The sequence below is a fragment of the Vulpes vulpes genome, chromosome 5 (genome assembly GCF_048418805.1).
Source record: "Vulpes vulpes isolate BD-2025 chromosome 5, VulVul3, whole genome shotgun sequence".
Lineage (NCBI taxonomy): Eukaryota > Metazoa > Chordata > Mammalia > Carnivora > Canidae > Vulpes > Vulpes vulpes.
In genome coordinates this window covers 62,381,031-62,403,197 of record NC_132784.1, presented here as the reverse complement: position 1 = coordinate 62,403,197, position 22,167 = coordinate 62,381,031, and the positions used below count along the sequence as shown (strand labels likewise).

At 49.7% G+C, this 22,167-nt stretch overlaps 1 protein-coding gene across 3 annotated transcripts in view; it reads left to right on the top strand.

Annotated features, from left to right (window-relative positions):
• Window positions 1-21,956, top strand: part of AHNAK (AHNAK nucleoprotein) — a 32,321-nt gene extending 10,365 nt beyond the window's left edge. For all 3 annotated transcript variants that reach the window (XM_072760251.1, XM_026004692.2, XM_072760252.1), the window contains exons 2-5: window positions 1,350-1,452; window positions 1,757-1,913; window positions 2,354-2,541; window positions 3,439-21,956. In XM_072760251.1, coding sequence (XP_072616352.1) covers window positions 1,757-1,913; window positions 2,354-2,541; window positions 3,439-21,120 — 18,027 coding nt within the window. In that variant the 5' untranslated portion in view covers window positions 1,350-1,452 and the 3' untranslated portion in view covers window positions 21,121-21,956. The remainder of the gene's footprint in view (window positions 1-1,349; window positions 1,453-1,756; window positions 1,914-2,353; window positions 2,542-3,438) is intronic.
• The last annotated feature ends 211 nt before the right edge of the window (window positions 21,957-22,167 follow it).

Below are 22,167 nucleotides of genomic sequence, written 5' to 3'. Positions count from 1 at the left end.
GTGGTGGAGGGGAGAGAGTTACAGACTCAGAGCCCAGGTATAACAGCCCTCTTTTGTGGTTCTCAGATCTTCCTCTCTCCATCTGTAAAATGCAGACTCGACATTTCCTTCCTGGAGCTGTCATAAAGAACCTGATGAGAATGTTTATTTTATTATTTTTTATTTTTAAAAGATTTTATTTATTTATTCATGAGAGACACACACACACACACACAGAGGCAGAGACACAGGCAGAGGGAGAAGCAGGCTTCATGCAGGGAGCCTGACGTGGGACTTGATCCCAGGTCTCCAGGGTCACGCCCCTGGCTGAAGGTGGCGCTAAACCACTGAGCCACCAAGGCTGCCCGAGAATGTTTATGACTCCTGTGCGCCTGAGCTTTTCACACACGCGCTCTGTCTTGCCTTCAGTCTTCAGGGAGATCCTGTATCATCTCTGTTTTCACAGATGAGGAAGTGGATGTTCAGAGAAGTCGAGTGACTTGGCCAGGAATACACACACTCAGCTGGGAGGATGCAGAGCCAGGGTTTATTTATTTATTTGTTTTTAAGATTGTTATTTATTTATTTATTATTTATTTTATTTATTTTTATTTTTTTAAGATTTTATTTATTTATTCATAGAGACACAGACTGAGAGAGAGAGAGAGAGAGAGAGAGAGGCAGAGACACAGGCAGAGGGAGAAGCAGGCTCCATGCAGGGAGCCCGACGTGGGACTCGATCCCAGGTCTCCAGGATCACACCCCGGGCTGCAGGGGGCGCTAAACCGCTGTGCCACTGGGGCTGCCCTATTTATTTATTTTTAAAGATTTATTTATGAGAGAGAGAGAGAGAGAGAGAGGTAGAGAGATATAGGCAGAGAGAGAATCAGGCTCCTCCCAGGGAGTCTGATGTGGGATTCGATCCCTGGACCTGGGATCATGCTCTGAGCCAAAGGCTCAACCACTGAGCCACCAGGCATTCCAAAATTTCATTTATTTATTAGAGAGAGAGCACAAGCAGCGGGGAGAGGGAGGAGACTCCCTGCTGAGCTGGGAGTTTGACATGGGCCGGATCCCAGGACCCTGAGATCATGACCTGAGCAGAAGGCAGATGCTTATCCAACTGAGCCCCCCCAGGTGCCCCAGAGCCAGGGTGTATGTCAGGGTTTACATCTGAGTCTGGCCTCCCCTTAGCCCCCTTTCTGTGACCCCAGGTTGGAAAGTCATGGATGAATGGAATGGAAATAGGGGAAGGTTGGGGTTTGGGTCTGGCCTGGAGATTGGAACAAGAACGCCCCACCGTCTTCTGCATTTGGGATTTTGAGCAAGCCAGCTGTTGAACATGAGCATCCTTGTCCCCCTTTCCCTAGGCTGTGTGACCGTGATTCCAGAGGAGAGAGAGAGACTGAGAAGACAGGAAGGAGGGGCGGGCTCTTGGCAAGGCATCCACTCCTGAACTGAGTCCTGCAAAAGGTCCGTGGGAAGGGGAGGGTGTGGCGGAAGGCAGGAGAGGGGTGAGGGCGGGGAGGGACCTCGTGGTGGCATCAGGGAGCTGGGGCCCTGGGTGGAAGGGATGAGGGTCGGTGGCAGCCAATGTCCACTTTCTGTGTTCTCTGCGATGCCTGTGGAACATTTCCCAGTAGACGTGGGCACCTCAGAGACACTGCCTCTCCCCTTGCGTGCTCACAGCACCGGGATCCCTGGCTTTCCTATCTCTTGGGCTCTTGAGCACACCCCCGCCACTGTCCTGAGCCCCCGTTTCCTTACCTCATCCCAGATGGAGAAGGAAGAGGACACGACCCGGGAGCTGCTGCTACCCAACTGGCAGGGTAGTGGTTCCCATGGGCTGACCATTGCCCAGAGGGATGATGGCGTCTTTGTGCAGGAGGTGATGCAGAACTCCCCTGCGGCCCGCACTGGAGTGGTCAAGGAGGGTGAGTCACCCCAGGGTGTGGCCTGGGTGCCGGGGCGGGCTGGCAGAGGGTGGGGGTGGGAAGGCCACAGGGGCAGGGAAAGGCCAGTCCCAGTGGATTCAGAACAGTCGGCACCCAAGGCCCCCCACTCTCCTGCCCCCTCTGTGTCCGTTGATCCATCCAGTCCTCGGGGAAAGTGGCTATGGAGGGTGGTGGCGACATCGCCCTTAGTCTCTCCACTCCACTACTGATGAGCTCGACCACTTTGGGTGATTCAGTGGGCCTCCCATAGCCTTACTTTCTTTCCTCGTCTGTACAACGGCTATTATCACAGTTACCTTATAGGGTAGTCAGGAGCCACCTTAAAGGCAAGTGCGTTTGGAGGGCCCCCCATGTGGTGGTCATGTTCTTTTCCCAAGACCCTGTGGGTCTCACTTGCTTCCTGCTCCGCCCTTGCTCAGGGGACCAGATTGTGGGTGCCACCATCTACTTTGACAACCTGCAGTCAGGTGAGGTGACCCAGCTGCTGAACACCATGGGGCACCACACCGTAGGCCTGAAGCTGCATCGTAAGGGGGATCGCTCCCCTGAGCCTGGCCAGACCTGGACCCACGAGGTCTTCAGCTCCCGAAGCTCCGAGGTGGTTCTGGTGAGTGCCTGGCCAGCCCGTCTGTGCCCTGAGCTCTCCCCGACCGCGCTGACCTGCTGGCCACTTGCTGAGCCTTGTGTCTGCCTACTGGACCTCTCTGGTGCTTCCTTCTCCTACTTTCTTTCCTGTGCACCTTCTGTTGTGCCAGCCTGTGTGTTCTTACTCGTGTGTGGCGTGTAGCTGATGTTGCCCTTGGAAGTCTTCCATCGATCTCAGAGCACCACAGTTTGGGAACCCACTCATGCTGTCTGGCTCTTGATGCCAGGAGGAGGGTCAACTGCTCAGCAGGAATCTTCCAAATAGTCTCACAGGTGCCCCATTCCGCCTCCCAGACACCATTTTTCTGCTTCCAGAGCCCTGGCCTCACCTGTGAGTCAGAGGCTGGGCAGTGAAGTGCCCCGGGGATGTTTCTTTGCTCCTTCTGATGGCTTGTTTATTTAAGCAACAATGGTCCTCAAAGTGAAAGTGTTAACCCGAGCACAGGGAGGGGTCTCAACAAATGCTTTCTGAGGAGTCCCTGAGAGGATTCCCCTTCTCCATTAAACAAGCCAGTGAGTTGAGAATTGAGAGAATCCCTGGGACTTGACAGGCCGATTTGAATCTAGAATTGATGTAAATCCTTCTTCCAGACCGCACAGGCAGGAGTCTACCCTGCTTCACTCCTCGTGGCTTTTGCTTCCCTGAATTTCCCCCAGATAATTTGTATTTCTCCTGTGATGTGGCCGTCAGCCCCTTTGTTCAGCACCCCCTGCTCTGTTCCTGGAGGCTCCGTCGGCCTCCGTTCTGGTCCCAGCTTCTTGTGGGGAACGGGCAACCAGGTTGTCAGCTGGGCTGTGGCCGGGCATGTGGGGTTCCTTAGACCCTGCTGCAACCTCTGCCGGCCGTGTCTTTCTGCAGAGCGGGGATGATGATGAGTACCAGCGCATCTACACCACGAAGATCAAGCCTCGGCTGAGGTCAGAGGATGGAATAGAAGGGGATCCTGGGGAGACCCAGAGCCGCACCATCACAGTGACTAGAAGGGTCACGGCCTACACTGTTGACGTCACAGGCCGAGAGGGAGCCAAGGACATCGAATTTAGCAGCCCAGAGTTCAAGATCAAGATTCCACAGCATGAAATGACTGAAATCTCCACTGTGGATGTGGCCACCCACCCTGGCAAGACAGTGATCAGATTGCCCTCGGGCTCGGGGGCTGTGTCTCCTACTGCAGGTTCTGTCATGGACATCTGGGCAGGGTCTGTTTCTGCTTCGGGACCAGAGCTCCAAGGTGCTGGCCACTCGAAGCTCCAGGTCACCATGCCTGGGATAAAGGTGGGAAGCCCAGGAATCAATGTCAGTGCAAAGGGCTTGGACTTGGGTGGCAAAGGAGGGGTCCACATTCCAGGAGTGGATGTCTCGTCTTCTCTTGGAGGGGGAGCAGTGGAGGTGCAGGATCGGTCTCTGGAGAGTGGCAGTAATGGGAGAATTAAAATTCCCACTCTGAAGGTGCCAAAATTTGGTGTTTCGACAGTGCCTGAAGGCCAGGCACCAGTGGCAGGGCTGAGCATTTCCACACCTGAATTCTCTGTGGGGCGCCAGGGTGGCAAACCAGGCCTGATGGTTGGTGGGAACATCCAGACCCCTCAGCTAGAAGTTGGTGCTCCTTCTGTCAATATCGAGGGGCTTGAGGGGAAGCTGAAGAGCCCCCAGATCGCCGGGCCATCCCTTGAGGGTGACCTAGGCCTGAAAGGTGCCAAGCCACAGGGGAGCACAGGGGTGGGCATCTCTGTGCCGCAGATCGATGGCACCATCACTGGCCCCAGTGTGGAAGTTCAAGCTCCTGACGCTGGTATTCACAGGTCTGGGGGCAAACTGAATATGCCCAAGATGCAAGTTCCCAAATTCTCTGTATCAGGTTCTAAGGGAGAGGGAGCTGGTGTTGACGTGACACTGCCCACAGGTGCAGTGACTCTTCCTGGGGTGTCTGAGGATGTCAGCCTGCCTGAAGTTGCCGTTGGGGGGCTGGAAGGGAAAGTGAAAGGCACCAAAGTCAAGACTCCTGAAATGGTTATTCAGAAACCTAAAATCTCCATGCAGGACGTGGATTTGAGCTTTGGGTCCCCTAAATTGAAGGGAGACATGAAGGTTTCAGTGCCTGATGTGCAAGGTGATGTCAGAGGCCTGCAAGTGGCCATCAAAGGCTCCAAAGTGGACATAGAGACCCCGAGCCTTGAGGGGACCCTGGCAGGACCCACACTGAGTAGTCCTTCTGGGAAAATGGGAACATGCAGTATCTCAATAGCAGATGTTGACTTAAATGCAGCTGCACCTAGAGCAAAAGGGGGTGTAGATATCCTACTCCCCAAAGTGGAAGGGAAAGTCAAAGTCCCTGGGGTTGATGTCAGAGGCCCCAGAGTGGATGTCAGTGCCCCAGATGTGGAGGTCCATGGCCCAGAATGGAACCTGAAAATGCCCCAGTTTGGGACTCCAGGAGTTGAAGGGGAAGGCCTGGACGTAGATGTGAAACTACCCAAAGGCGAAGTCAGTATTGCAGGGTCCACAATCAATGTGGAGGCCCCAAATGTCAACATAGGGGGCCTGGGAGGCAAACTTAAAGGCTCTGATGTTAAGCTGCCGGAAGTGAGTGTCAAGACACCAAAGATCTCTATGCCTGATGTGGATTTGCACGTTAAAGGCACAAAGGTGAAGGGAGAGTATGATGTAACAGTACCAAAACTCGAAGGAGAACTAAAAGGCCCTAAAGTGGACATTGATGTCCCAGATGTGAACATTCAAGGCCCAGACTGGCACCTGAAGATGCCCAAGATGAAAATGCCCAAGTTCAGTGTGCCAGGTTTCAAAGCCGAGGGCCCAGAAGTGTACATGAACCTGCCTGAGGCTGATGTGGATATTTCTGGGCATAAGGTAGATGTTAGTGCTCCTGACGCGAACATTGAGGGACCAGAAGGGAAATTGAAAGGACCTAAGTTTAAGATGCCTGAGATGAATATCAAAGCCCCCAAAATCTCCATGCCAGATGTGGACTTACATCTGAAAGGCCCTAAAGCAAAAGGAGAATACGACATCACAGTGCCAAAAGTTGAAGGTGAGATTAAGGTTCCTGATGTTGAACTTAAAAGTGCCAAAGTGGACATTGATGCTCCAGATGTGACTGTTCAGGGCCCAGACTGGCACATGAAGATGCCCAAGATGAAAATGCCCAAGTTCAGCATGCCTAGCGTCAAAGCAGAGGGCCCAGAAGTGGACATGAACCTGCCCAAGGCCGATGTTGACATCTCAGGACCCAAGGTGGACACTGATGTTCCAGATGTGAATATCGAAGAAGCTGAGGGAAAGCTAAAGGGTCCCAAGTTTAAGATGCCTGAGATGAACATCAAGGCCCCTAAGATCTCCATGCCTAATGTGGATTTGCATATGAAGGGTCCCAAGGTAAAGGGGGAATATGATGTTACGGTGCCAAAGATGGAAGGGGAGCTCAAAGGGCCAAAAGTAGACATCAGTGCCCCAGATATTGAAGTTCATGGTCCTGAATGGAACCTCAAGATGCCCAAGATAAAAATGCCCAAATTTACCATGCCGAGCCTCAAAGGGGAGGACCCACAAGTGGACGTGAACCTGCCCAAGGCTGATGTAGACATTTCTGCACCCAAAGTAGATATTAGTGCTCCAGATTTGAGCCTTGAAGGACCAGAAGGAAAGTTGAAAGGCCCCAAGTTTAAGATGCCTGAGATGCACTTTAAAGCTCCAAAGATGACTCTGCCAGATGTTGACTTGGATCTTAAAGGACCCAAAATGAAAGGCAATCTAGATGTGTCTGCACCAAAAATAGAAGGTGAGATGAAAGTTCCAGATGTGGACATCAAAGCACCAGATGTGGATGTCCAAGGAGCAGACTGGAGCTTGAAAATGCCGAAGATGAAAATGCCCAAGTTCAGTGTGCCAAGTTTGAAAGGCGAAGGCCTAGATGTGGACATGAACCTACCCAAGGCTGACATTGACATATCAGGACCCAAGGTGGACATTGAATCCCCAGATGTGAGCCTTGAGGGCCCAGAAGGGAAGCTGAAAGGCCCTAAGTTTAGGATGCCAGAGATGCACTTCAAGGCTCCCAAGATGTCCCTGCCTGATGTGGACTTACACTTGAAAGGTCCTAAGGTGAAAGGAGATGTAGATGTGTCTGTGCCCAACATAGAAGGTGAAATGAAAGTGCCAGATGTGGACATCAAAGGACCCAAAGTGGATGTCGATGTCCCAGATGTGGATGTTCACGGCCCAGACTGGCATCTGAAGATGCCTAAGATGAAAATGCCCAAGTTCAGTGTGCCAGGCTTCAAAGGCAAGGGCCCAGAAGTGGATGTGAACCTGCCCAAGGCTGACATTGATGTATCAGGACCCAAGGTGGACATTGAAGCCCCAGATGTGAGCCTTGAGGGCCCAGAAGGGAAGCTGAAGGGACCCAAATTTAAGATGCCTGAGATGCACTTCAAGGCTCCCAAGATCTCCATGCCTGATGTGAACTTGAATCTGAAGGGGCCAAAACTAAAGGGAGATGTGGATGTGTCTGTGCCTGATGTAGAAGATGAAATGAAAGTGCCACATGTGGACATTAAAGGGCCCAAAGTTGACATTGATGCTCCAGATGTGGATGTCCATGGCCCAGACTGGCACTTGAAGATGCCCAAGGTGAAAATGCCCAAGTTCAGCATGCCAGGCTTCAAAGGCGAGGGCCCAGATGTGGATGTGAACCTGCCCAAGGCAAATATTGATGTCTCAGGGCCCAAGGTGGATGTTGAAGTTCCAGATGTGAATATTGATGGTCCAGAGGCAAAAGTAAAAGGTCCTAAATTTAAGATGCCAGAAGTGAATATAAAGCCTCAGAAGATATCCATGCCAGATGTTGGTTTGCATTTGAAAGGTCCTAAAATGAAAGGAGATTATGATGTTACAATTCCAAAAGTAGAAGGAGAGATAAAAGCTCCTGATGTTGACATCAAGGGCCCCAAAGTGGACATTAATGCACCAGATATGGGAGTTCATGGCCCAGACTGGCATCTGAAGATGCCCAAAGTGAAAATGCCCAAGTTCAGCATGCCTGGCTTCAAAGGAGAAGCCCCAGAAGTGGATGTGAATCCACCCAAGGCCGACATTGATATCTCAGTACCTAAGATGGACATTGATGCTCCAGATGTGAATATTGAAGGTCCAGAGGGAAAACTCAAGGGTCCCAAGTTTAAGATGCCAAGCATGAATATACAGACACACAAAATCTCTATGCCTAATGTTGGACTTAATCTGAAAGCCTCTAAACTGAAAACTGATGTAGATGTTTCCCTTCCCAAAGTGGAAGGAGACTTGAAAGGTCCTGAAATTGACATGAAGTCCCCGAAAATGGATGTGGATGTTGGAGATATTGATATTGAAGGTCCAGAAGGGAAGCTGAAAGGCCCTAAGTTTAAGATGCCAGAGATGCACTTCAAGGCTCCCAAGATCTCCATGCCTGATGTGGACTTACACTTGAAAGGTCCTAAGGTAAAAGGGGATGTGGATGTGTCTGTGCCCAAGATAGAAGGTGAAATGAAAATGCCAGGTGTGGACATTAAAGGACCCAAAGTGGATGTGGATGTCCCAGATGTGGATGTCCGTGGTCCAGACTGGCACCTGAAGATGCCCAAAGTGAAAATGCCCAAGTTCGGCATGCCTGGTTTCAAAGGTGAGGGCCCAGAAGTGGACGTGAACCTGCCCAAAGCTGACATTGACATCTCTGGCCCCAAAGTGGACATTGATACTCCTGATTTGGATATAGAGGGACCAGAAGGAAAATTAAAGGGCTCTAAATTTAAGATGCCTAAGTTGAATATCAAAGCTCCTAAGATATCCATGCCAGATGTGGACTTGAATTTGAAGGGACCTAAAGTAAAAGGAGAAATGGATTCTTCTGTGCCTGAACTAGAAGGTGATCTCAGAGGTCCACAAGTTGATATCAAAGGCCCCAGTGTGGATGTGGAGGTGCCTGATGTTGATCTGGAATGTCCTGATGCGAAATTGAAAGGCCCTAAATTTAAGATGCCAGAGATGCACTTCAAGGCTCCCAAGATGTCCATGCCTGATGTGGACTTACACTTGAAAGGTCCCAAGGTGAAAGGGGATGTGGATGTGTCTGTGCCCAAGATAGAAGGTGAAATGAAAGTGCCAGATGTGGACATCAAAGGACCCAAAGTGGATGTCGATGTCCCAGATGTGGATGTTCACGGCCCAGACTGGCACCTGAAGATGCCTAAGATGAAAATGCCCAAGTTCAGTGTGCCAGGCTTCAAAGGCGAGGGTCCAGAAGTGGATGTGAACCTGCCCAAGGCTGACATTGATGTATCAGGACCCAAGGTGGACATTGAAGCCCCAGATGTGAGCCTTGAGGGTCCAGAAGGAAAACTGAAAGGCCCCAAGTTCAAGATGCCTGAGATGCACTTCAAGGCTCCCAAGATCTCCATGCCTGATGTGAACTTGAATCTGAAGGGGCCAAAACTAAAGGGAGAGGTGGATGTGTCAGTGCCAAAATTGGAAGGAGATTTGAAAGGCCCCAGTGTGGATGTGGAGGTGCCTGATGTTGATCTGGAATGTCCTGATGCGAAATTGAAAGGCCCTAAATTTAAGATGCCAGAGATGCACTTCAAGGCTCCCAAGATGTCCATGCCTGATGTGGACTTACACTTGAAAGGTCCCAAGGTGAAAGGGGATGTGGATGTGTCTGTGCCCAAGATAGAAGGTGAAATGAAAGTGCCAGATGTGGACATCAAAGGACCCAAAGTGGATGTCGATGTCCCAGATGTGGATGTTCACGGCCCAGACTGGCACCTGAAGATGCCTAAGATGAAAATGCCCAAGTTCAGTGTGCCAGGCTTCAAAGGCGAGGGTCCAGAAGTGGATGTGAACCTGCCCAAGGCTGACATTGATGTATCAGGACCCAAGGTGGACATTGAAGCCCCAGATGTGAGCCTTGAGGGTCCAGAAGGAAAACTGAAAGGCCCCAAGTTCAAGATGCCTGAGATGCACTTCAAGGCTCCCAAGATCTCCATGCCTGATGTGAACTTGAATCTGAAGGGGCCAAAACTAAAGGGAGAGGTGGATGTGTCAGTGCCAAAATTGGAAGGAGATTTGAAAGGCCCCAGTGTGGATGTGGAGGTGCCTGATGTTGATCTGGAATGTCCTGATGCGAAATTGAAAGGCCCTAAATTTAAGATGCCAGAGATGCACTTCAAGGCTCCCAAGATGTCCATGCCTGATGTGGACTTACACTTGAAAGGTCCCAAGGTGAAAGGGGATGTGGATGTGTCTGTGCCCAAGATAGAAGGTGAAATGAAAGTGCCAGATGTGGACATCAAAGGACCCAAAGTGGATGTCGATGTCCCAGATGTGGATGTTCACGGCCCAGACTGGCACCTGAAGATGCCTAAGATGAAAATGCCCAAGTTCAGTGTGCCAGGCTTCAAAGGCGAGGGTCCAGAAGTGGATGTGAACCTGCCCAAGGCTGACATTGATGTATCAGGACCCAAGGTGGACATTGAAGCCCCAGATGTGAGCCTTGAGGGTCCAGAAGGAAAACTGAAAGGCCCCAAGTTCAAGATGCCTGAGATGCACTTCAAGGCTCCCAAGATCTCCATGCCTGATGTGAACTTGAATCTGAAGGGGCCAAAACTAAAGGGAGAGGTGGATGTGTCAGTGCCAAAATTGGAAGGAGATTTGAAAGGCCCCAGTGTGGATGTGGAGGTGCCTGATGTTGATCTGGAATGTCCTGATGCGAAATTGAAAGGCCCTAAATTTAAGATGCCAGAGATGCACTTCAAGGCTCCCAAGATGTCCATGCCTGATGTGGACTTACACTTGAAAGGTCCCAAGGTGAAAGGGGATGTGGATGTGTCTGTGCCCAAGATAGAAGGTGAAATGAAAGTGCCAGATGTGGACATCAAAGGACCCAAAGTGGATGTCGATGTCCCAGATGTGGATGTACACGGCCCAGACTGGCACCTGAAGATGCCTAAGATGAAAATGCCCAAGTTCAGTGTGCCAGGCTTCAAAGGCGAGGGTCCAGAAGTGGATGTGAACCTGCACAAGGCTGACATTGATGTATCAGGACCCAAGGTGGACATTGAAGCCCCAGATGTGAGCCTTGAGGGTCCAGAAGGAAAACTGAAAGGCCCCAAGTTCAAGATGCCTGAAATGCACTTTCATGCCCCTAAGATCTCCATGCCTGATGTTGATTTCAACTTTAAAGGGTCTAAAGTCAAAGGAGACTTTGATGTTTCTGCCCCAAAGCTGGAAGGAGAGTTAAAGGGTCCAGAAGTTGATGTCAAAGGCCCCAAACTGGATGTTGAGATGCCGGACGTAGCTGTGGAAGGTCCAGATGGCAAATGGAAAGGCCCTAAATTTAAGATGCCAGACATGCACTTTAAAGCACCCAAAATCTCCATGCCAGACATTGATCTACACTTAAAAAGTCCCAAGATAAAGGGAGCGGTAGATGCTGATGTTCCCAAATTGGAAAGTGACCTCAAAGGGCCAGACCTCAAAGGTGACATCAGTGGGCCAGATATCGACATCAAAGGACCAGAGGGCAAATTGAAAGGTCCCAAGTTCAAGATGCCAGACATGCATTTCAAAGTCCCAAATATTTCTATGCCTGATGTGGACCTAAATTTGAAAGGACCAGAAATGAAGGGGGATGTTGATGTGTCTGTGCCTGAGGTAGAAGGCAAAATTAAAGCACCAGATGTGAACATCAAGGGCCCCAAAGTAGATATAAATGCTCCTGATGTCCATGGCTCAGACTGGCACCTAAAGATGCCCAAGATGAAAATGCCCAAGTTAAGCATGCCTGGTTTCAAAGCAGAGGGTCCAGAGGTAGATGAGAATCTTCCCAAGGCTGACATTGATGTCGCAGCACCCAAAGTTGACATTGAAGTCCCGGATGTGAGCATTGAGAATCCAGAGGGAAAAATCAAGGGGCCTAAATTTAAGATGCCAGAAATGAACATCAAAGCTCCCAAGATCTCCATGCCTGATGTAGATTTACACTTGAAAGGTCCTAAGGTCAAAGGAGATGTGAATGTGTCTCTGCCTAAGGTGGAAGGTGACCTCAAGGGCCCTGAAGTTGACCTCAAGGGCCCCAAAGTGGACATTGATGTACCAGATGTGGATGTCCATGGCCCAGATTGGCACCTGAAGATGCCCAAGGTGAAAATGCCCAAGATCAGCATGCCTGGCTTCAAAGGAGAAGGCCCAGAAGTGGACGTGAACCTGCCCAAAGCTGACATTGATGTATCAGGACCTAAGGTGGATGTTGAATGTCCCGATGTGAATATTGAAGGACCTGAAGGAAAGTGGAAAAGTCCTAAGTTTAAGATGCCTGAGATGCATTTTAAGACTCCAAAGATCTCCATGCCAGATATTGATCTTAATCTAACAGGTCCAAAAATAAAAGGAGATGTGGATGTCACAGGTCCCAAGTTAGATGGAGAACTGAAAGGCCCTGAAGTTGACCTCAAAGGCCCTAAAGTGGACATCAGTGTCCCAGATGTGGACGTCCATGGCCCAGACTGGCACCTGAAGATGCCCAAGGTGAAAATGCCCACGTTCAGCATGCCTGGCTTCAAAGGAGAAGGCCCAGAAGTGGACGTGAACCTGCCCAAGGCCGACATTGATGTCTCAGGACCCAAGGTGGACATTGAGTGCCCTGATGTTAACATTGAGGGTCCGGAGGGAAAGTTGAAAGGTCCTAAGTTCAAGATGCCAGAGATGAACATCAAAGCCCCCAAGATCTCCATGCCTGACTTTGATTTGCACCTGAAAGGTCCCAAGGTAAAGGGCGATGTGGATGTGTCTCTGCCTAACGTGGAAGGTGACCTCAAGGGCCCTGAAGTTGACATCAAGGGCCCCAAAGTGGATGTTGACATCCCAGATGTGGATGTCCATGGTCCAGACTGGCACCTGAAGATGCCCAAGGTGAAAATGCCCAAGTTCAGCATGCCTGGCTTCAAAGGAGAAGGCCCAGAAGTGGATGTGAACCTGCCCAAAGCTGACATTGATGTATCAGGACCCAAATTGGACATCGAAGGCCCTGATGTTAACATTGAAGGACCAGACGGAAAGTTGAAAGGTCATAAGTTCAAGATACCTGAGATGAACATTAAAGCTCCAAAGATCTCCATGCCAGACATTGATCTTAACCTGAAAGGCCCTAAAGTGAAGGGCGATGTGGACGTGTCTTTACCAAAAGTGGAAGATGAGATTAAAGTTCCTGAAGTGGATATTAAGGGCCCCAAAGTGGATGTCGACATCCCAGATGTAGATGTCCATGGCCCAGACTGGCACCTGAAGATGCCCAAGATAAAAATGCCCAAGTTCAGCATGCCTGGGTTCAAAGGAGAAGGCTCAGAAGTGGATGTGAACCTGCCCAAGGCTGACATTGATGTCTCAGGACCCAAGGTTGACATTGATGTTCCAGATGTCAATATTGAAGGTCCAGATGCAAAACTGAAGGGCCCCAAGTTCAAGATGCCTGAGATGAACATCAAAGCTCCTAAAATCTCAATGCCAGATTTGGACCTTAATCTTCAAAGCCCTAAAATGAAAGGAGAGTTAGATGTTTCCCTTCCAAATATAGAAGGTGATGTGAAAGGGCCTACTCTTGACATCAAGGACCCAAAGATAGATGTAGATGCTCCAGATATTGACATTCATGGCCCTGAAGGAAAATTAAAAGGTTCCAAACTGAAGATGCCAGACATGCATGTAAACATGCCCAAGATCTCCATGCCTGAAATTGACCTGAATTTGAAAGGCACAAAACTTAAGGGAGATGTTGATGTTTCTGGGCCCAAATTAGAAGTTGATGTTAAAGCTCCCAAGTTGGATGTAAAGGGCCCAGAAGTGGACATTTCTGGTCCTAAGGTCAATCTTGAAGGCAAATCAAAGAAATCACGTTTTAAGCTTCCTAAATTTAATTTTTCAGGCTCCAAAGTTCAGACACCTGAGGTGGATGTCAAAGTTAAAAAGCCAGATATTGATGTGACAGGTACAAAAGTTGATACTAATGCTCCTGATGTTGAGGTCCAAGGAAAAGTGAAAGGATCCAAGTTCAAAATGCCTTTCCTAAGTATTTCATCTCCTAAAGTTTCTATGCCTGATGTGGAGTTAAATTTGAAAGGTCCTAAAGTCAAAGGAGACTTAGATCTTACAGCTCCTAATTTAGAAGGTGACTTTAAAGGACCCAAAGTAGATATTAAAGCACCAGAAGTTCATCTTGATGCGCCTGATGTGGATGTTCATGGTCCAGATTGGAATTTGAAAATGCCTAAAATGAAAATGCCCAAATTTGGTGCTCCTGGCTTAAAAGCAGAAGGCCCAGAAATGGCTGTGGATTTGCCAAAAAGAGATATCAGCCTAGAGGGCCCCAGAATGGACATTGAGAGCCCAAAAATCAATGTGGAAGGTGTAGAAGGAAGCTTAAAAGGTCCCAAACTCAAGATGCCTGACATGAACATCAAAACCCCCAAGATCTCCATGCCTGATATTGACTTAAACCTGAAAGGTCCCAAGGTAAAGGGTGATGTGGACGTGTCTCTGCCCAAGGTGGAAGGTGACCTCAAGGGTCCTGAAATTGACATCAAAGGGCCCAAAGTGGACGTCGACGTCCCAGATGTGGATGTCCATGGCCCTGACTGGCACCTGAAGATGCCCAAGGTGAAAATGCCCAAGTTCAGCATGCCTGGCTTCAAAGGAGAAGGCCCAGAAGTGGACGTGAACCTGCCCAAGGCAGACATTGATGTCTCAGGACCCAAGGTGGACATCGATGTTCCAGATGTCAATATTGAAGGTCCAGATGCAAAACTGAAGGGCCCCAAGTTCAAGATGCCTGAGATGAATATCAAAGCTCCAAAAATCTCCGTGCCTGACCTTGACTTTAACCTGAAGGGCCCCAAAATGAAGGGCGGTATGGATGTTTCTCTGCCTAAGGTGGAAGGTGACCTCAAAGGCCCTGCAGTTGATATTAAGGGCCCCAAGGTGGACATTGACACTCCTGATATTAACATTGAAGGCCCAGAGGGGAAATTGAAAGGCTCCAAGTTCAAGATGCCAGAGATGAATATCAAAGCCCCCAAGATCTCCATGCCTGATATTGACTTAAACCTGAAGGGCCCCAAGGTGAAGGGTGATGTAGATGTTTCCCTTCCTAAGTTTGAAGGGGATCTTAAAGGCCCTGAAGTAGATCTCAAAGGGGCCAAAGTGGATGTTGGTGTCCCAGATGTCGATGTCCATGGCCCAGACTGGCACCTGAAGATGCCCAAGGTGAAAATGCCCAAGTTCAGCATGCCTGGCTTCAAAGGAGAAGGCCCAGAAGTGGATGTGAACCTGCCCAAGGCCGACATTGATGTCTCAGGACCCAAGGTGGACATTGAGTGCCCTGATGTTAACATTGAGGGTCCGGAGGGAAAGTTGAAAGGTCCTAAGTTCAAGATGCCAGAGATGAACATCAAAGCCCCCAAGATCTCCATGCCTGACTTTGATTTGCACCTGAAAGGTCCCAAGGTAAAGGGCGATGTGGATGTGTCTCTGCCTAACGTGGAAGGTGACCTCAAGGGCCCTGAAGTTGACATCAAGGGCCCCAAAGTGGATGTTGACATCCCAGATGTGGATGTCCATGGTCCAGACTGGCACCTGAAGATGCCCAAGGTGAAAATGCCCAAGTTCAGCATGCCTGGCTTCAAAGGAGAAGGCCCAGAAGTGGATGTGAACCTGCCCAAAGCTGACATTGATGTATCAGGACCCAAATTGGACATCGATGTTCCAGATGTCAATATTGAAGGTCCAGATGCAAAACTGAAGGGCCCCAAGTTCAAGATGCCTGAGATGAACATCAAAGCCCCTAAAATCTCCATGCCTGACTTTGATATGCACCTGAAAGGTCCTAAGGTGAAAGGAGATGTAGATGTGTCTCTGCCTAAAGTGGAAGGTGACCTCAAGGGCCCTGAAGTTGATATCAAAGGGCCCAAAGTGGACGTTGATGTCCCAGATGTGGATGTCCATGGCCCTGACTGGCAGCTGAAGATGCCCAAGGTGAAAATGCCCAAGTTCAGCATGCCTGGCTTCAAAGGAGAAGGCTCAGAAGTGGATGTGAACCTGCCCAAGGCTGACATTGATGTCTCAGGACCCAAGGTGGACATCGATGTTCCAGATGTCAAAATTGAAGGTCCAGATGCAAAACTGAAGGGCCCCAAGTTCAAGATGCCTGAGATGAACATCAAAGCCCCCAAGATCTCCATGCCTGATATTGACTTGAATCTGAAAGGTCCCAAGGTAAAGGGTGATGTGGATGTGTCTCTGTCTAAGGTGGAAGGTGACCTCAAGGGCCCTGAAATTGACATCAAAGGGCCCAAAGTGGATGTCGATGTCCCAGATGTGGATGTCCATGGCCCAGACTGGCACCTGAAGATGCCCAAGGTGAAAATGCCCAAGTTCAGCATGCCTGGCTTCAAAGGAGAAGGCCCAGAAGTGGATGTGAACCTGTCCAAAACTGACTTTGAAATCTCAGGACCCAAGGTGGACATAGACACTCCTGATGTTGACATTCATGGCCCAGAGGGGAAGCTGAAGGGTCCCAAGTTTAAAATGCCTGACCTACACCTCAAGGCACCTAAGATCTCCATGCCTGAAGTGGATATGAATCTGAAGGGTCCCAAGGTAAAGGGCGATGTGGATGTGTCTCTGCCCAAAGTGGAAGGTGACCTCAAGGGCCCTGGAGTTGACATCAAGGGCCCCAAAGTGGATGTTGACATCCCAGATGTGGATGTCCATGGTCCAGACTGGCACCTGAAGATGCCCAAGGTGAAAATGCCCAAGTTCAGCATGCCTGGCTTCAAAGGAGAAGGCCCAGAAGTGGACGTGAACCTGCCCAAAGCCGATATTGATGTCTCAGGACCCAAATTGGACATCGATGTTCCAGATGTCAATATTGAAGGTCCAGATGCAAAACTGAAGGGCCCCAAGTTCAAGATGCCTGAGATAAACATCAAAGCCCCCAAGATCTCCGTGCCTGACCTTGACTTTAGCCTCAAAGGCCCCAAAATGAAGTGTGATGTGGATGTTTCTCTGCCCAAAGTGGAAGGTGACCTTAAAGGCCCTGAAATTGACATCAAGGGCCCCAAAGTGGACATCGATACTCCTGATATTAACATTGAAGGCCCAGAGGGGAAACTGAAAGGCCCCAAGTTCAAAATGCCAGAGATGAATATCAAAGCCCCCAAGATCTCCATGCCTGACTTTGACTTAAGTTTGAAAGGGCCAAAGGTAAAGGAGGATGCGGACCTTTCTTTACCTAAGATGGAAGGCGATCTAAAAGGGCCAGAGGTAGATATTGAATGTCCTGAAGGGAAACTCAAATGTCCCAAATTTAAAATGCCCGATGTCCATTTCAAAACCCCACAAATCTCCATGAGTGATATTGATTTGAACTTGAAAGGACCTAAGATAAAGGGAGATTTGGACTTTTCCATTCCTAATCTGGAAGGAGATCTGAAAGGACCCAAAGTGGATGTTAAAGGCCCTAATCTGGACATGGACACTCCTGATGTTGACATTCATGGTCCAGAGGGGAAACTGAAGGGCCCCAAGTTTAAAATGCCTGACCTACACCTCAAGGCACCTAAGATCTCCATGCCTGAAGTGGACATGAATCTGAAGGGTCCCAAGTTAAAGGGCGATGTGGATGTGTCTCTGCCCAAAGTGGAAGGTGACCTCAAGGGCCCCAAAGTGGATGTCGACGTCCCAGATGTGGATGTCCATGGTCCAGACTGGCACCTGAAGATGCCCAAGGTGAAAATGCCCAAGTTCAGCATGCCTGGCTTCAAAGGAGAAGGCCCAGAAGTGGACGTGAACCTGCCCAAGGCCGATATTGATGTCTCAGGACCCAAGGTGGACATCGATGTTCCAGATGTCAATATTGAAGGTCCAGATGCAAAACTGAAGGGCCCCAAGTTCAAGATGCCTGAGATGAACATCAAAGCCCCCAAGATCTCCATGCCTGATTTTGACTTGAATCTGAAAGGTCCCAAGGTAAAGGGTGATGTGGATGTGTCTCTGCCTAAGGTGGAAGGTGACCTCAAGGGCCCTGAAATTGACATCAAAGGGCCCAAAGTGGACGTTGACGTCCCAGATGTGGATGTCCATGGCCCTGACTGGCACCTGAAGATGCCCAAGGTGAAAATGCCCAAGTTCAGCATGCCTGGTTTCAAAGGTGAGGGCCCAGACGTGGATGTTACTCTCCCTAAAGCTGACCTCGATATTTCTGGGCCCATGATGGACATCAGTGCCCCAGATGTGAATATCGAAGGTCCAGATGCAAAATTGAAGGGCCCCAAGTTCAAGATGCCAGAGATAAATATCAAAGCGCCCAAAATCTCCATGCCTGATGTTGACCTGGATTTGAAAGGACCCAAAGTCAAAGGAGATTTTGACGTGTCTGTCCCTAAGACTGACGGTGCTTTCAAAGGCCCAGAAGTAGATCTTAAAGGTTCAGGTCTGGATTTTGAAGGCTCAGATGCCAAGCTCAGTGGCCCAAATTTGAAGATGCCTTCGCTGGATATTTCTGCCCCGAAAGTAACTGTCCCTGATGTTGATTTGCATTTCAAGGCACCCAAAATTGGGGTTTCTGGTCCCAAGTTGGAAGGTGCTGAAGTGGACCTCAAAGGGCCCAAAGTTGATTTAGAAGCTCCAAGCTTAGATGTACACATGGAGAGCCCAGATATTAATGTCGAGAGTCCAGACATTAAAATTCCCAAATTTAAGAAACCCAAGTTTGGTTTTGGGGCAAAAAGCCCCAAAGCTGACCTCAAGTCACCTTCCCTGGATGTGACTATGCCAGAGGCAGAGCTGAATGTTGAGACTCCTGAAATTAGTGTTGGTGGCAAGGGCAAGAAAAGTAAGTTTAAAATGCCCAAAATTCACATGAGTGGCCCCAAAATGAAAGCCAAAAAACAGGGATTTGATTTGAATGTTCCTGGGGGTGAAATTGATGCCACTCTCAAGGGTCCTGGTATGGATGTCAATGTTGTTGGGCCCGATGCCATGCTTAAAGTTGATGTGAAATCCCCTAAAACCAAGAAACCTATGTTTGGGAAAATGTACTTTCCAGATGTAGAATTTGACATCAAATCGTCTAAATTTAAAGCCGAGGCCCCTCTCCCTAGCCCTAAAATGGAGGGTGAAATCCAGGCCCCTGATCTGGATATCTCTTCACCGGGGATTCATGTGGAAGGTCCTGACATCAAGCTAAAGGCTCCCAAGGTCAAGATGCCAGGCATGGATGTCTCCGGGGCAAAAATAGAGAGTGGCCTGAAAGGCCCCAGGGTGCAGGCAAACTTGGATGCACCTGATGTCAACATTGAAGGCCTAGATTCGAAAGTCAAAGCACCGTCGTTTGGCATTTCTGCCACTCAGGCCTCCATCCCTGATGTGAATGTTAGCTTGAAAGGACCAAAGATAAAGGGTGAGGTCCCCAGGGTGGGGCTGGAAGGACCAGATATAGATCTGCAAGGTCCAGAACCGAAGATCAAGTTCCCCAAATTTTCGATGCCCAAGATTGGTGTCCCTGGTATGAAGATGGAAGGCAGAGGAGGAGCTGAAGTCCACGCCCAGCTGCCCTCTCTTGAAGGAGGCTTGAGTGCACCCAATGTTAGGCTTGAAGGGGCTGATGTGTCTCTGAAAGAGCCAAAAGTAGACTTGCCTTCAGTGAACCTGTCTATGCCAAAAGTCTCTGGACCTGACCTTGACCTGCACTTGAAAGGACCAAGTTTGAAGGGAGACCTGGATGCCTCTGTTCCTAGTGTGAAGGTGCACACTCCAGGGGTTGACCTCAGAAGTCAAGGTGGAAAGGTGAGGATGGAAGGAGACGGTGTGAAAGTGCCTGGGATTGATGCCACAACAACACTGAACCTTGGCGCACCAGACGTGGCCTTGAAGGGACCAAGCCTACAGGGAGACCTGGCTGTCTCTGATGATGTCAAGTGCGCTAAAGTATCAGTAGGTGCTCCTGATCTGAGCTTGGAGGCCCCCGAAGGCAGCATTAAACTTCCCAAAATGAAGCTGCCCCAGTTTGGCATCTCAACTCCAGGGTCCGACTTGGACATGAACGTCAAGGGGCCACAAGTGACTGGAGAGCTACCGGGGCCAGGCATGGATGTGAACCTTGGAGCCCTGAACCTAAAAGGGCCTCAGATCTCTGGCCCTCAAGTCTCAGCACCAGACATGGACTTGAAATTGGAAGGACCAAAAATAAAAGGGAGCCTTGGGGCCGCTGGTGAGATGACAGGTCCCACTGTTGGAGGAGGTCTTCCAGGCATCAGTGTTCAATGCCTAGAAGGAAACCTCCAGATGCCTGGAATTAAGCCCTCTGGATGTGATGTGGAGCTGCTTGGTGTGAATGTGAAGCTCCCAGCAGGGCAGATTTCTGGTCCTGAAGTCAAAGGCGATCTAAAAGGTTCAGGAATAGGTTTCCAAGGGGCTGCTCCCGATATTAGCACCAAGGAGCCTTCACTTAATACAGCTTCTTCTGAGTCAGATTTCGGTGTCAGCTTGAAGGGCCTGAAAATCAAAGGAGGTATGGATGTTTCCGGGGGTGTCAGCGCCCCAGCTGTCAGCCTGGACGAAGGGCACTTGAGCATCAAGGGACCCCAGGCCACCTCTGCTCTCAGCTTGGATGCCCCTAAGATTGCTGGGGGACTTCATTTCTCAGGACCAAAGGGAGAAGGAGGGGTGAAAGGAGGCCAGATTGGACTCCAGGGTCCTGGGCTGAGTGTGTCTGGGTTTCCAGGTCACTCAGAAAGCAGATCTGGAAAAGTAACATTCCCCAAGATGAAGATCCCCAAATTCACGTTCTCTGGCCGTGAGCTGGTTGGCAGGGAAGTGGGGGTGGATATTAACTTCCCTCGAGCAGAGGTCACTGGCCACCAGGCTGGGGCCGGAGATGGTGAGTGGGAAGAGTGTGACATAAAACTTAAGAAGTCCAAGATCAAAATGCCCAAGTTCAATTTTTCCAAACCTAAAGGGAAAGGTGGTGTCGCTGGCTCCCCGGAAGCATCCATCTCAGGCTCCAAGGGCGACCTGAAGAGCTCAAAGGCCAGCCTAGGTTCTCTGGAAGGAGACACCGACGATGTTGAAACATCATCCCCCAAAGGCAAATTCTCTTTATTTAAGAGTAAGAAGCCTCGGCACCGCTCAAACTCCTTCAGTGATGAACGGGAGCTCTCTGCGCCTTCTACTCCGACTGGGACTTTGGAGTTTGAAGGTGGGGATGTGTCCCTGGAAGGCGGAAAAGTCAAAGGGAAGCATGGAAAGCTGAAATTCGGTACCTTTGGTGGATTGGGGTCAAAGAGCAAAGGTCATTATGAGGTGACTGGGAGTGATGAAGAGGCAGGCAAGTTACAGGGGAGCGGAGTGTCCCGACTGTCCTCGTCTTCCAGCAATGACAGTGGGATGAAGGTTGGCATCCAGCTTCCCGAAGTGGAGCTGGTAGTCTCCAAGAAAGAGTAGCAGGCCCCTGTGTGTGTGTGTACATATATGTATAAAAGTACATCAGCCTTGGGTGTGTCTGTATATAAACGCCAAAGAGAAACGCTGACAGCCTCAGCATAATGCAAAGACCCGGCCTCCCTGCCCATGCAAGTGCTGGAAAGCCAACAGACAGCCTTAATGTCTGGTCAGAGCTTTACAGATCTAAGTGTCAAGGGCTCCAAGTTTGTCCAGACCATGTGCAGAGCCAACAGTGTTTGCCTTACGATTTCAGGTTTTTTGTTTTTGTTTTTTTTTGCATCGAATGCTGAGAGCTCCTGTTTACTAAGCAAGCTTTTGTGTTTATTATCCTCATTTTTACTGAACATTGTTAGTGTTGGGTCATGGAAACCCACTTTTTCATTGTAATGACTTCTAGGGCTTTTGTTAGTAAGGGTGGGGGTGGGGTAGAAGGCAGTAGCGGGGGCCAGACTCCCATTTCTCCTAAGATTGGATCTATTCGATGGTGAACACCCAGGGAGGGCCGAGAGGAGCGTGTGGGGGTCTTGAGATCTCTGCAGCAGTGCCTTCTCTGCCCCAGAGGTGGCGGTCCTCGCCAGTTTGGCGCTCATGGTGAGACAGAATGAGACCTGTTGGCAAATGGGCCAACCCACCAGCTCAGCATGAGGGGCTTCCATCCTGTGTATCATAGGAGAAATGTTTTCTTCCTGGCTGCCACATTCCTGATACTAGTTCTGACTTCTTTTAATAACTCTTATCATGATTAAGAAAATTTCCCACACTTTAATGGCAAATTAATTGAGAATGTCAGAAAATCAATGCTGTCAAAAGCAAATAAAGCTGTTTATTAACTCTGATGTCTTGTGCCTTTGTGTTCTGTGTCGGGAGCACGAAGCCTGCACGCCCAGTCTGATGGTTCAGACTCGGTCAGTCCATCCAGCAGATTTGCTGGTTTCATCAATGGGTGGTGGGGTGCGGCGGGGGTGGGGGAATCTTTGCTGCCTAATTCTCATGGTGAGGCTGGCTGTCCCATTGTTGAGAAGTCAAAAGAGGCTCGGCACCCTGGCA